The sequence below is a fragment of the Agelaius phoeniceus genome, chromosome 13 (assembly GCF_051311805.1).
Source record: "Agelaius phoeniceus isolate bAgePho1 chromosome 13, bAgePho1.hap1, whole genome shotgun sequence".
Taxonomy (NCBI): domain Eukaryota; kingdom Metazoa; phylum Chordata; class Aves; order Passeriformes; family Icteridae; genus Agelaius; species Agelaius phoeniceus.
In genome coordinates, this window is record NC_135277.1 from 15,405,459 (window position 1) to 15,417,562 (window position 12,104).

General features: G+C 43.0%; 2 protein-coding genes across 4 annotated transcripts in view; both read left to right on the forward strand.

Annotated features, from left to right (window-relative positions):
* USP3 (ubiquitin specific peptidase 3) overlaps positions 1-5,287 on the forward strand; it is a 41,571-nt gene extending 36,284 nt beyond the window's left edge. For all 3 annotated transcript variants that reach the window (XM_054642506.2, XM_054642507.2, XM_054642508.2), the window contains exons 12-15: positions 290-408; positions 560-673; positions 784-851; positions 1,631-5,287. In XM_054642506.2, coding sequence (XP_054498481.1) covers positions 290-408; positions 560-673; positions 784-851; positions 1,631-1,796 — 467 coding nt within the window. In that variant the 3' untranslated portion in view covers positions 1,797-5,287. The remainder of the gene's footprint in view (positions 1-289; positions 409-559; positions 674-783; positions 852-1,630) is intronic.
* Positions 5,288-6,110: 823 nt separating this feature from the next.
* On the forward strand, positions 6,111-11,599 carry FBXL22 (F-box and leucine rich repeat protein 22). Its single transcript, XM_054642490.2, has 2 exons — positions 6,111-7,462; positions 9,423-11,599. The coding sequence occupies exons 1-2, from the start codon at positions 7,128-7,130 to the stop codon at positions 9,766-9,768; spliced, it is 681 nt and encodes a 226-aa protein (XP_054498465.1). The 5' UTR covers positions 6,111-7,127; the 3' UTR covers positions 9,769-11,599.
* The last annotated feature ends 505 nt before the right edge of the window (positions 11,600-12,104 follow it).

Sequence of the window (12,104 nt, forward strand, 5' to 3'; positions counted from 1 at the left end):
AATAATTTATCTTCATTTGAAAGCAGTTTTTGCTGAATGTTCGGTGGAATCTTGTTTGGAAGATGGAGATTTTGGGAATTCATGTTTGTTTCTTTCAAACTACTTCTAGCTGCTTTCAGGAGCAGGGAAGGTTGCATGTTACAACACATTATTGTATTAAACATTATACAGCTTTTTTGCTGCTCAGATGGATATAACTAGAATGGTTGCAGCAGATGAGCACACCTATATTGCTGTATTTGTTGTGTTTCATGTTACAAAAACCACTTGATGAATCTGCTTTTTCTAGATTGTCTTCGCAGTTTTACAGACCTGGAAGAACTTGATGAGACAGAGCTGTACATGTGTCACAAATGCAAAAAGAAACAGAAGTCCACCAAAAAATTCTGGATTCAGAAACTACCAAAGGTTTGTATAAGCATGAGAAATAACAGTGTGACAAAATGTCAAAGGAAATAATGGTTCAGCCAAGACCTCTTCCTCGCCATGGCTATTGCCATGTCCAGAATTGAGTTCAGCCCCCTCCTCTAACACACCTTTTGTAACTGTTCCCCTGTAGGTGCTATGCTTACACTTGAAACGCTTTCACTGGACAGCATATCTGAGAAACAAGGTTGATACATATGTTGAGTTTCCCTTGCGAGGCCTGGACATGAAATGCTACTTGTTAGAGGTAAGACTTCCTGATGGCTCCTGCAAGGAATTTGTTCCAAGGCATACATCTTCATTACAAATTCCAGGGTGTACTGGTATTTGAAGAGTTTGTGTTTTTTCCTACCACAGCCTGAAAACAGTGGCCCAGAGAGCTGCCTGTATGACCTCGTGGCTGTGGTTGTGCATCACGGCTCAGGGTGAGTACATGGAGCCAGCCTGTCCTGGCACAGACCTTCTCCACTCAGGTGCATGCAGAGAGAATGAAGGGCTTTCTGTCCCAAGGGCATGTATTTTAATGGGGGGAAATAAGCCATAGTTTATAAGCTGGCAGGGAGCTAAGCTGAATTAATTTCGATAGATCCAATAGAGTCAGGCCTGTGAATGCCCCCTGGCAGCCTTTGGGGCTAATGACTACATGTGTGAGATTAAATGAAAATAGTCTAGTGCCTCCACAAATACAAAAGCCCTAAGCCAAGAGGAGGAGTCAGGGGGCCTTCCAGGAATTAATGTCTCATTCTGAAATTCTTACTACAAAACAGGACTATTTTTTCCTCTTTTTATTCATGTTGGAAGGTACATTTGCATTTATGTTAAAGTGTATGAGCATGCTTGGAACAACTGCTGCCCAAAGATGCATATGGTGAAAGAGATCATCACCATTACCTTTCCTGCCACAGCAGTGAAGGCTCACAGGAACACCCAGGGAAGGCACTGGGCATATTTTGAAGTAAAGTTACTGGAAGTCTTTTAACTTTCCCCAGCCCTGGACAGATCTGTTGAGAGTAACAGTAGAAGGGACAAGACAATGTGTTCTTGTAGAACTTTCAAATTAAAGAATTTGAGCCCCACTGCTCAAAAAGAGAAGCATCTGCTGTGCAGGGCTGTGAGTACCTTCCTGCAGGCAGTCCCTTAGCCCCAGGAGCAGGTGCCTCAGTGAGGAGAATCCCTGACTGTTGTCCCTGTGCCTGCTCCACAGCGTTGGCTCCGGCCACTACACAGCGTACGCAGCGCACGAGGGCCGCTGGTTCCACTTCAATGACAGTACTGTAACCCTGACTGACGAGGAGACCGTGGGCAAGGCCAAGGCCTACATCCTCTTCTACGTGGAGCGCCAAGCCAAGCCCGGAGCAGAGAAACTTTAATACCTCCTTTGCATTCTTACTTATCAAGTCCACCGGACAAACATTTCCATTTTTCCATAAATACTTGATCCAAGACTTATTAATTTCATTGTGCACTTTGCAATTTCCTCTTGTGGGTTTTTGTTTTGTTGTGTCAATGGTAGCATTTGACTTACTGAACTTGGACACAAACTAACTTTTTTTTTTAGTTATACCAGAAAACCTCAGCAGATTTTGATTTGCTGCTTTAGTTGTGATAACTCAATTTTTATATATATAGTTTCATGAAATAGTTATTTGACTTTTTTATATTAATGTTTTCAGTTCTCACTTTCTAAAGGCACATTTACATCAAAAAACTCTGTCCTCCTTACAAGCAAGATAAATGTGCTTTTGATCATGAAAAGCAATACAACTTCATGCTGTTCGCAGTCCTGTTATGTAGGTATGACTTAATCTCTTTCAATCAAGGAATTGTTTGCACGCACTATTTTCCCTCGTGCAAGAAACTTAAGCAGTGACCTCTGACCAATCATCCTTTGTCTGCAGAAGAGAGGCAATATAACATCATTAAGTAGACCAGGTAATTGCTGCTATATTGGTGTATTCAGGTTGGTGACTTTCAGGAATCATTGTAAATAAACAGTTGGTTCAATTGTATCAATACTGCAATTTAATTACAGTACTGCTCAGATATGCTGCCCCCTATCCCCTGCAAATTTAAAACAATTATCTTTACCTGTCTAAATTACTTTGCCCTTTATGCTTTTAGAACAGAACATGAATTGCATTTGACATCTCTTGGTTTAGACTGTCATCCTGGAATTGGATCATGAACACTTACGTGCTTGAAAACTGGGGAGACTTCCTGGCAGTAGAATCCCAAGTAGAACCCTGTAGTTCCTAGTGGGAGTTGGAAGTACAGCCCCAAGGGCTGGGGTTTGTGAGAACAGGTGTAGGTCTAAATGCAGCTCTGCATGCAGCTCTGCTCCACGGCTGCAGTTCACTTGGAAGCAGAGGAGTCATGGGGTTGCAGGTGCTTTGCATGAAATTGTTCTGTCAGTTCAAGTGCAAACTCAAGGAAGGATGCTCAGTCTCTCACAGCAGAGCCCTCACAAGGGAAGTGCTAAGCCTGCTTGTGACTGGAGCAGGCTCAGAGAGCTCCTGTGGCATTTACACACTGGCCCAGGGGGGCATTTTTTCAGTCTCTAGGTGAAGACTGGAGTCATGGTGCAGTTTCTAAAACCTGGCTACGTAATAGAGAAAGACTACGCTAAAAAAACCCAAACCAGTTTTAGCTCTACTGCTGCTGAGTGGAATCAGCTGCTGTGAAGGGAAAGGCAGATAGGAAAACCACTACTGCCAAAGCCAGGAATCTGACAGAAAACATGGAATTTGAGAACTGTTGCATTTCAGATCTGTTCCCTCAGTCTCTCCTTTCTAGCTGGCTCTCTTGTACCAGGCAAGGAGCTGGATGCTCCTGAAAGCTCAGTAAGAGCCTACAGTTCATGGAGAGTCCCAGCACCAAACAGCAGCTCTTAGTTAACTAGAAAATGTAGTTGTCTGGAAACTCCAAGTGGGAGTCCTGTTTTAGCTGATGCCCCTGAAGGACATAGGCAGGGGAGGCTGGAGTGGAGCCCAGAGCAGCCTGGGGCACAGGGAGTGCACAGCAGTGCCTTGCCCTGGGGTCCTGCTGGCTGTTCACAGGCCAGGATAAGGACAAATTGGTTTAATCCAAAACTGCAGAAATCATTCAGCATAGCTAATGGGTTTTGAAGTGTGCACACAGGTTAAGACTATAGTGTTATTTGATACAGTGACATATTTATAAGGATGCTGTCTCTTAGTTAAGTTGAACAGTAACTAGAATTTGTCATTTCTTTAAGCTGTAGATAGTTTGTCACCTTCCCTTCCTTACAGGCAGTCTTTCTTCTAATCAACAAGAAGAGGTTGCTGATGCTTTAGACAAGCAGAAAACGGAGCAGGTAAAGCATTGTACCACATTCCTGCTGCTCACAGGGAGCTGCACACATGCCACCTCTAGCTGTGTTTTCTCTGCATGCTGCTTGGACCAGATTTCTTTAGAATTTACCTTTGAGAATGCCAAGCTTACAATACATGACTGTCTCTGGGCCAGCAGCAGTTTAACTTACAGTAGTCAGGTGTATGCAGTCTTCTTGCAAAACAGTGATGTAAATGTGCCTTTCTGTATTTTTAGAAATTTAAATTTGTAATCTTCAGCAACATTCACTTCTTTTAATCGATTTCTACTTGTCAGCAGTTGTTTGGGTCAGAGTTGTGTTCTGACTTGAGCATTTTCTTTCAGTCCCGTTTGCTGTGTCCCACGCAGCTCCTGGGCAGTGGTGGCTCCAGCAGGGCCATGTGGGCCGCCCTGGGGCCACGATGCAATCACAGCAGGCTGTCCTTGCAGCAGGTGCTGCTCAGGACTCAGCCATATGCTTTGCTGGAACAAGTACATTGTAAATCCTTTCCTAATTTAATTTTCTCCCACTGCAAACTCAGATGGGCAGTATGAACAGTTTGTTGTGGCAACACAAGTATTTCTCTTCCTGGTGGAGAACTTTGCTTATCCACTGTATTCTATTCAGTGTGGTGTCGAAAAAAAAAAGTAACTGAGCACTGAACCAGTACCATAATACTGCACCTGGCCTAGTATTACCTTTTTAACCTAGCTTGTATATCCTGTATTTATCTACTCGCTTGTGGGGGGGGAATATCTCTTTCATTTAAGCCAAATGTTTTTTTCTACTTACTGCTCATCATAGTACACACTAGCTGGCAAGAAGTTTTTTTCTTGCTTGAGACTGCTCTGCAAGCAGCAACTGCTCTCTACAGTTCAAAGACTTGCATCTTTTTCACCAAAATGTGTCCAATCAAAGGTTGTCCTTTTGTTACTGATTGTTTAGCCACGTATACAACTGGAGCCAATATTTATGTCAATCAAAACAGCAAAATGTCCAGCTCCTAAATGTCAGCAAGAGAGTTTAAAAGTTTGAGACAGGAAAGGATAGTGGACTTGTATCAAGAACAGGAGGCCATTTATGATGATTTAGTAAATCAGTGGGAAGTGTAACACACGGTGTTAAGTTCCCCCAGCAATGTTTCATTACTGATGTGTCTGTGTCTTACTGATGAGGTAATGGGCACCTTGACAGCTGATTCCAACGTGCTTTAGGATATTCTCAAGTACTGTAGTGCCATAGTTGTAATTGTTTACCATTAAAATCTTGTGTGTAATTTTCAGTGAGGATTACTGACTGTGCTCATCTTGTGTGTTTCTGGAGCATTTCCAGGATGAATGTGAATTATATCTCATCACATAGTGTGTTTATGGAAAATGTGCCATTAAAGTGTCTCCTTTCCTTAGAAAATGAAACTCCTTGTCCTTCTACAGGCTTGCAGAACATTGGTGTATGTCCTCTGAACACAAATAGCAGAATACTGTACCTTGCTGTGGGAAAAACAAAATAAAGCAATTGCAGTGTTCCTAACTCTGTAACACCTCTACCAAACTTAGCACCTGCCCCCAGAGAGGACCTGCCATTCCATTTTAAATTCCTTGTCACCCAGCTGCTGGTAATTTTTCTGCCAGATTGTTGATTTGTTGTTAATTTGGTGGGTTTACTATGAGAAGTCTCAACTGTTTAAACCTGCACAAAAACAAAGGTAAGTTCTTGAGATTTGAAAATGCTAATATGAGAATGAAGAACACCTGCAGGCACATCTTTTAGGCTGCTGTTTTGCAGTAAACTGCATTACCTGGTATGTGAAATCTTCTTATCCCTTTTGTGGCATTGACCAGAGCTGTTTCTGACAGGGGGAGGGGGAACAGCAATCTCCTTATCATTTCAAAGATAAGATTAAAGGACAAAGGATACAAAACCAAGAAGACCAGCACTTGTTAAACACAGCTTACTGTATATAGTAGAAAGTTACTAACTAAAGAATGAAGCAGAAAGAATTGCCATTTCTTTGTGTATGCCAGCTGTGTTCAGACATACACATTACTCAAGCACTTCCTCAAGCTATGATTGTTGCAGACTACAAACAGATTTCAGATCTTGTTTTTCAGAGTTGAATTTTAAACTGCATTCTTGGGGTGTGAAGGAGGAGGTAAAATTGAGTCCCACTCGACCTTGTCCTCTATTAAAACACTTCTAATTAAAATGCCATAAAGTTTCCCAGCTACTATTTGTGTGCAGGCCACTTGAAAAACTCCCCCAGTGCTGTTTGCTGTAACTTTTTATGGATTTGTTGAATGTATTTATTCTCTTGTATTAACATCAGGCAGAAAGTGACTATAAATACCTTCATCTCAAGCATTCTTGATTCACAAGCTGGAAAGTTAAAGGGATGTTTATTTCATTTAATTCCAACCTGCCCTTGCTGTAGTTTTATTTTTCTTCTAGGAACAACTTTCTGCTACACTTTCTCCAATTTCTGTACAACAGATACTTTTACCTGGAAAACCACTTTCATATCTCCTTATTCCACCAATGGGTGGGAAAAAGATTTCTGTGGTAATGGAACTAAACCTACAAAACCAGAACAGCCAAACTTGTAAAACTCGAGCCAGTAGAAGACATCTATTAAAAGCACAAACCCACAAGGAACTAAACATAGCCTCGCTGTTCCCATGCATGGCTGCCTCTGTGTCACTGCTTCCCTCTTGCAGAAGGTGGGGACACAGCCAGCTTTGTTTATGGAATCACAGCTCAGCCTCAAATAACTGTGGGCAGGAAACTGTCCCTACCTCTGGGGCCTGTGAACTGAACTGCAGACCCTGTGTGTGCTTCAAGGCACCCAGAGACTCCTTCAGCTCCTTCTAAAAAACTTTATGAAAGTTCCATTATCCATGGAACAGTCCTTGAACATGAACCAAATGTGCAACCTCAGAAAACCAATGAACAAACTGAGAGCCAAGCGAACTCTGCCAAACCCAAGTACTGCTCAGCCAATCTCCCAAATGGGAAACACTGACAGAGATACGGCCGCAGCTGTAGCTACAGCCCCACCCCACTGCAGTAACTCAGCACAAGAGCTGTGCTACACCCAGGAGAGTCACAGGCAGGGGGGGAAAATCCCTTTTAAGGAAGCATTTCATGACAGCCAAGTTGTACATGCCCATTCCATTCCCTTGGACAAAGGAAGCACAAGCTACATACATGGTTCTGTTCCTTTCCTTGTTCTGAGCTTCTGCACCAGTTGTTAGCCAAAAATAAACCCCATTCCACAACCATATATGTGCAACAGCCTCCTGGTGAGTGTGAACCCCCTCCAGCACTGCTGTTACTCCACCCAGCCAAGACACTCTGCCACTGCTGCTGGGCAATGCACATAACCCAGCTCAACCGGGAATGCCTTTTACATCTCTTCTCTTTTCTGGACAAAAACAGTAGGAAAAATCTGGCAAAAACATGTCACAAGTTACTAGAAGTATTTCAGGATCCTTTACTGTGGTCTTTGTTGAACTTTCATTCTCCAGTGGAACTAAAGAAGGATAATTTTCTCCTGGGACCTGCTTTAAAACACTTATCCATCTGCTGGTATTCAGAGAGAGTCAAGGTGTGTAACATTGAGGACTGGATGAAAAACAGTTTCCAGAAAGACTTCTGTAAGAGGCATGAGAACACTGTCAGTGATTTTTTACTAGACGTTTGCAACAGGTACGTTCTGTGGGTGTGAGTGTGCAGTAACTGCCTTGAGATGAGTGAAGTCAGAGTTATTGCAAATACTCCATAACCCCTACCTGAAATGGAGCATGAAGTACATGAGTGCTTTGCCTTTACAGCTGTAGTGTAAGTTCATTTTACAGAGGCAATAGTGTATACTTCCTCTAGATCTCCCTTAAGTCTACGTTTTCCTTCTTTTTTTTCTAAGATTCTAATTAACTAATAATTAGAATTTCTAAGATTCTAATTAATATGGGAAAGTGCATTCCTGCCTCTCCTACTGCTGCTCAGCTAAACTACACCGTTCTGGCAGTGTCTGGGGGGTGCCTGGAGCAGAGCCCAGATTTCAAACAGTGAACACACCTCATTATAACCAAGTTCCATTAACATGTGACTAAGTGTCAGCTGTGTCAGCTTTAGTTCAGTCTAAAGTGCTGAAGTTTAAACTCCCAGCTGCTGCTAAACTGCAGCGAGGGAAGAGCAATGCCACCATGGAAAAGCAGCTCTGGGTGCAGAGCTTTTCCTCCACAGCTCTGCTGCTGCAAGACAGCTCTGAGGAAGGAGCAGAGCAGTGACAGGAGGAGGCTCACAGGTAGAGCTACTCCCTCTGAGTATGGGGAACATCAGGGCTGGCTTGGTCCCAAAGCAGAGCCAAGGGGGGCAGTGCCTCCCTGGCACGGTGCACCTGTGCCACAGCCCTCAGCTTTGAAACAACAACTGAAAAAATTATGGGATAGTGACAGGAGAGAGCCAGCAGCAGTGCAATCTCAGAACAAGGACTGAAAAGCAGCTTCAAAACAGATCAAATTGCAAGTGCCAGATTTCTGAAGTAAATGTTCTAGAACAATTAGATAAAAATCTGAATTAATTAAGGAGGAATCAGCATACTTGTGCCTAGAAAGGATAATACAAGGTCCTATCTATTTTTACTGCAACCCATTGAAAGCATTTCCAGTCAAAATTCCTAGCACTGTGTACATAGAAAAATGCAAATTAAATATCCAGCTTTTCTTCCCGAGTTTAAAGTAGTTTTATTCTGTTTGAGCCCTTCTTGACTGCTGCTAGCTCTTTCCTCCAACTGCTCCTAACAGAAAAGAGTTTAAAAAATTCTGTCCAGAGGCCTCACAAGAGCAACATGAACACAGAGCTGCCTGTGGTGCTCTGTTCAGCTGGTGGATGCTGAATTGCTACTGCCTGGAGAGGGGGCTGAGCCAGAGCCAGACATGGCACCTGTTTGCAGGCTGCTGCACAGGGACAGCTCAGCACAGCAGCTGCTCCAAACAGCTCCTGCACAGCATCAACGCCCCACTGGGGACAGGCCTTTCCTGTACTGCCCCAGGCCTACTCAAGCAGCAAGAAAAAGCTTTTTTCATTTGCTGCATCATTGTTTATAACAACAGAATTACCAGTTTCAGTGACTCAAAGGAGAGTTTAAGAGCTGAGTGGGGTTTGAACATCGAACACTTTTTAGGAAGCAGCTGGCTTCAGTAAATCCAAGGAGATAAATATATCTGTAATTCCTAAAAATTAAGTGGGAGTGCCTTACTTGCTCATGCTTAGCATGTCTGCACAGCAGTGTCTTCTCTCAGTTGTCCTCCACTTCATCCTGATTAATCTCCTCTCTGCTGGGTCTCCTGTGTCTGTGCCTGGAGCAGCACAGCACCATCCAACTCCTTAAGAAAAAATGATGCAGCCACAGCTTAAATAGTCCTCCACATGCCACAGTGCCAGCTGAGCTAGAGATGTTGCTACCAACAGGAAATCTAAGTAAGCTTTGCCTTTAGTTAAGCTGAACATTAAGTTCTACATGTACGCTCACCTACTTGTGCCTCCTTGCCCCTCCTGATGAAGAGGGGGCATTTTTTCAGCCTTCATATTTATTCTTGATGTTATCTGCTTCTGCAAGCTCTGTGATTTATTTCTCCCATCTCACCTGTCACCATCCTGCTTTCAGATGTCCAAATCTGCTGTCTCTGACCCTCTCTGGATGTGGCCATGTTACAGATGACTGCATTTTGCAGCTTCTCAAGAACTGCCCAAACCTGAAGAGCCTCAAACTGGAGAACTGTGTGCAGATCACTGACGACACCCTGGAGGCAGTGACCCTCCACGGAGCATCACTGCGAACGCTCCATGTGGATTTCTGCCGCAACGTAACACAAGCTGGGCTGGAGAGAGTCAGGGAAAAGTGTCCTTCAGTAATGCTGAGAGCAGACAGAAGTGCCAACATGATCCCAGACAGTAAGCCAGGAAAAAAGCTGATGCTTGAAAAAGCATCGAGAAAACTGGTTCAGCTTTGAAGTGTGGGCATTTTTACCTCACTGAGGTAGCAATGAACTGACGCTACTTCCACAGGTTCTGGTCAATCCAAACAAATTGTTGTTTTGTAAAGGGAAAAGCCATGCATCTCCTCCTGGATGGGCTTCAGGAAATAACTCTTTGCTCTCTGTTGTTCCTTGAAACTGGGAAACCCTGCATTGCTGTCACAAAATGCCAGATCTGCTGAAAACTGTGGTCCTGGTACCCTCGTGCTGCAGATGCCCTCGCTCAGAAGAGGGAAGCAGCAGTGTGTTTACTGAGGCCAAATAATTGGATAGAGTTCAATAAATTTTATGAACTTTTAAGGAAGTTTAACAGTAGTTTGACACAGTGCAGTAAGTCTGATGGCAAGGTTCACTGACTGCATGGAAGAAACACAGAGTGAACTGAGGCAGAATGAGTCACACAGGGACCTGAGAACACCACATTAAGGAAGAGCCTCCCTCTGGGTCACAAGGTTCAGACTGGACCCTACACTTTCGAACTCCTTATGTAATGGGCAAGGGCATAAAGCCACAGCAGAGAGAGCCTGAGTCACTGGAGGATTTTCACAAATTTTAGGACTAGAGTGATTTACAAACTTCTGTTAAAGGGTATTACCAGACAGTCACTCCATCCACTAAGGAGGATAACCACTCCCTGAAACATCTTTCTAGCAAAAGCAGAGTACTGACCACCAGCACCTCCCTGGTGATTAACAGTGGCAGCTAATTTACCAGGCTTTTTTATTTAATGACAGAAGCATGGATTCAAGGCACACAAAACAGTTTGACCCTCTGCATGATGTACTTACATTAAAAAAGATGCACCAAGTAATTTTTTAAAGCTGACTTTAAAGGAAGGGCAATCTGAACAAGTGCTAATTCAGAGAACTAACCCCCAAGAGAAGACAGTGACTAAGAGCCTGTCTTTTAATGCTAAATAAGGAACACAGTACAGACCAGCTGCATATAAATACCCATTTCTCACTGCAAAGTCCAGAACCAGTAAGCAGTAGCTATTTTCATCCCAAAGCACAGGGCTGTCCCCTTCCTGCACACTGCTCTGCTACCTGGAAGTGAAACATTTTTTATATACTTTTGATGCTGTGCCACCATCTACAAAATCTGACACCAAAGAGGACTTTCCAGCTCTCAACATAACTGAATATACTTACTTTGTCTGATCCTGGTTAACTGATCCACAGATATACTTGGTACTCTCTAATCTGGCTGAGGTAAGAAATAAATCATAGCTTAGTCAAACAATACTGCAATTCTAGAGAAATACTTGATCAGTATGAGCATCTGGAAGAAACACTCACCCAGAAAACCGATGAGGAAACAAAATTATTCCACCTTCATTACTTAGAGATATTTAAGAGCATGACACTGTAAAAGTGGTATTTCATTAACTCTTCCTAAAGTTCAAGTAGGGCCCTTATGCACCACAAGGTAAGGAAGAAAACTGGAAGTGCAGATGAGGAGACAGAGCAATCCTCACCCAGCACTGACAGCTACAAAAGGCCATTGCTGAGCTGAACACATTTACTGTGATGTGGAAATGTGGAAATTGGGAAGCTGACACAACTTGTACCTTGGATACACTACAACAGCTCCACACTGCTGACAGGCCAAAACAAGGCATGAACTTGTACAGTGACTGCAGCAAGCAAAGACCTCCTCGTGCCACCAGCTCTCCCAGCACTCTGTGGTGAAAGGTGTCTCTGTGGTTGTAACAGGAACAGGTCTGCAAGTAGCTACAAGACATGAAAGCACATTTGCATCTGTCTCCATACCACTTAAGCCTTTTTGCCAGTTTTCTACTAGGACTTGGGGGGAGGGGGAAGGAGGGGCAGGGTATTTTGTGGGGTTTGTGGTTTGTTTTGTTTTTTAATTTTCTTTTATAGAGCTAAAAAGGGTCTTCAAACACTCTCCACTTGATTTCTTTCCCTATTTGTTTAACAATGCTCTAACTTATTACTTTGTTTTTCCCCTCCTTGAATGGGGATATTTGTTCATGACATGGTAAAATCTGAACACTATTGTATTGATACATTTTTTCAGCATCAATAATGAATTTTCTTACTTCACAATCCAATCTGAAAATAAGAGTATAGAAAACAATGACATTTTACTTAGGGTATTATGGAGGATGGAAACATGTCTACAGTTTTCTTTAGTTCCAAGCCATTAAAGTTCCATCAAGCACAAACCTTTAATCAACATCCCCTGTGAATTTATCATAAACTGCCTCCAAAAGATCTTCATTATCCAGAAAGCTAACAGCACACATGAAACTGCCATTTCTAGGCACAGTTCTATTATTTCCTGTGCTG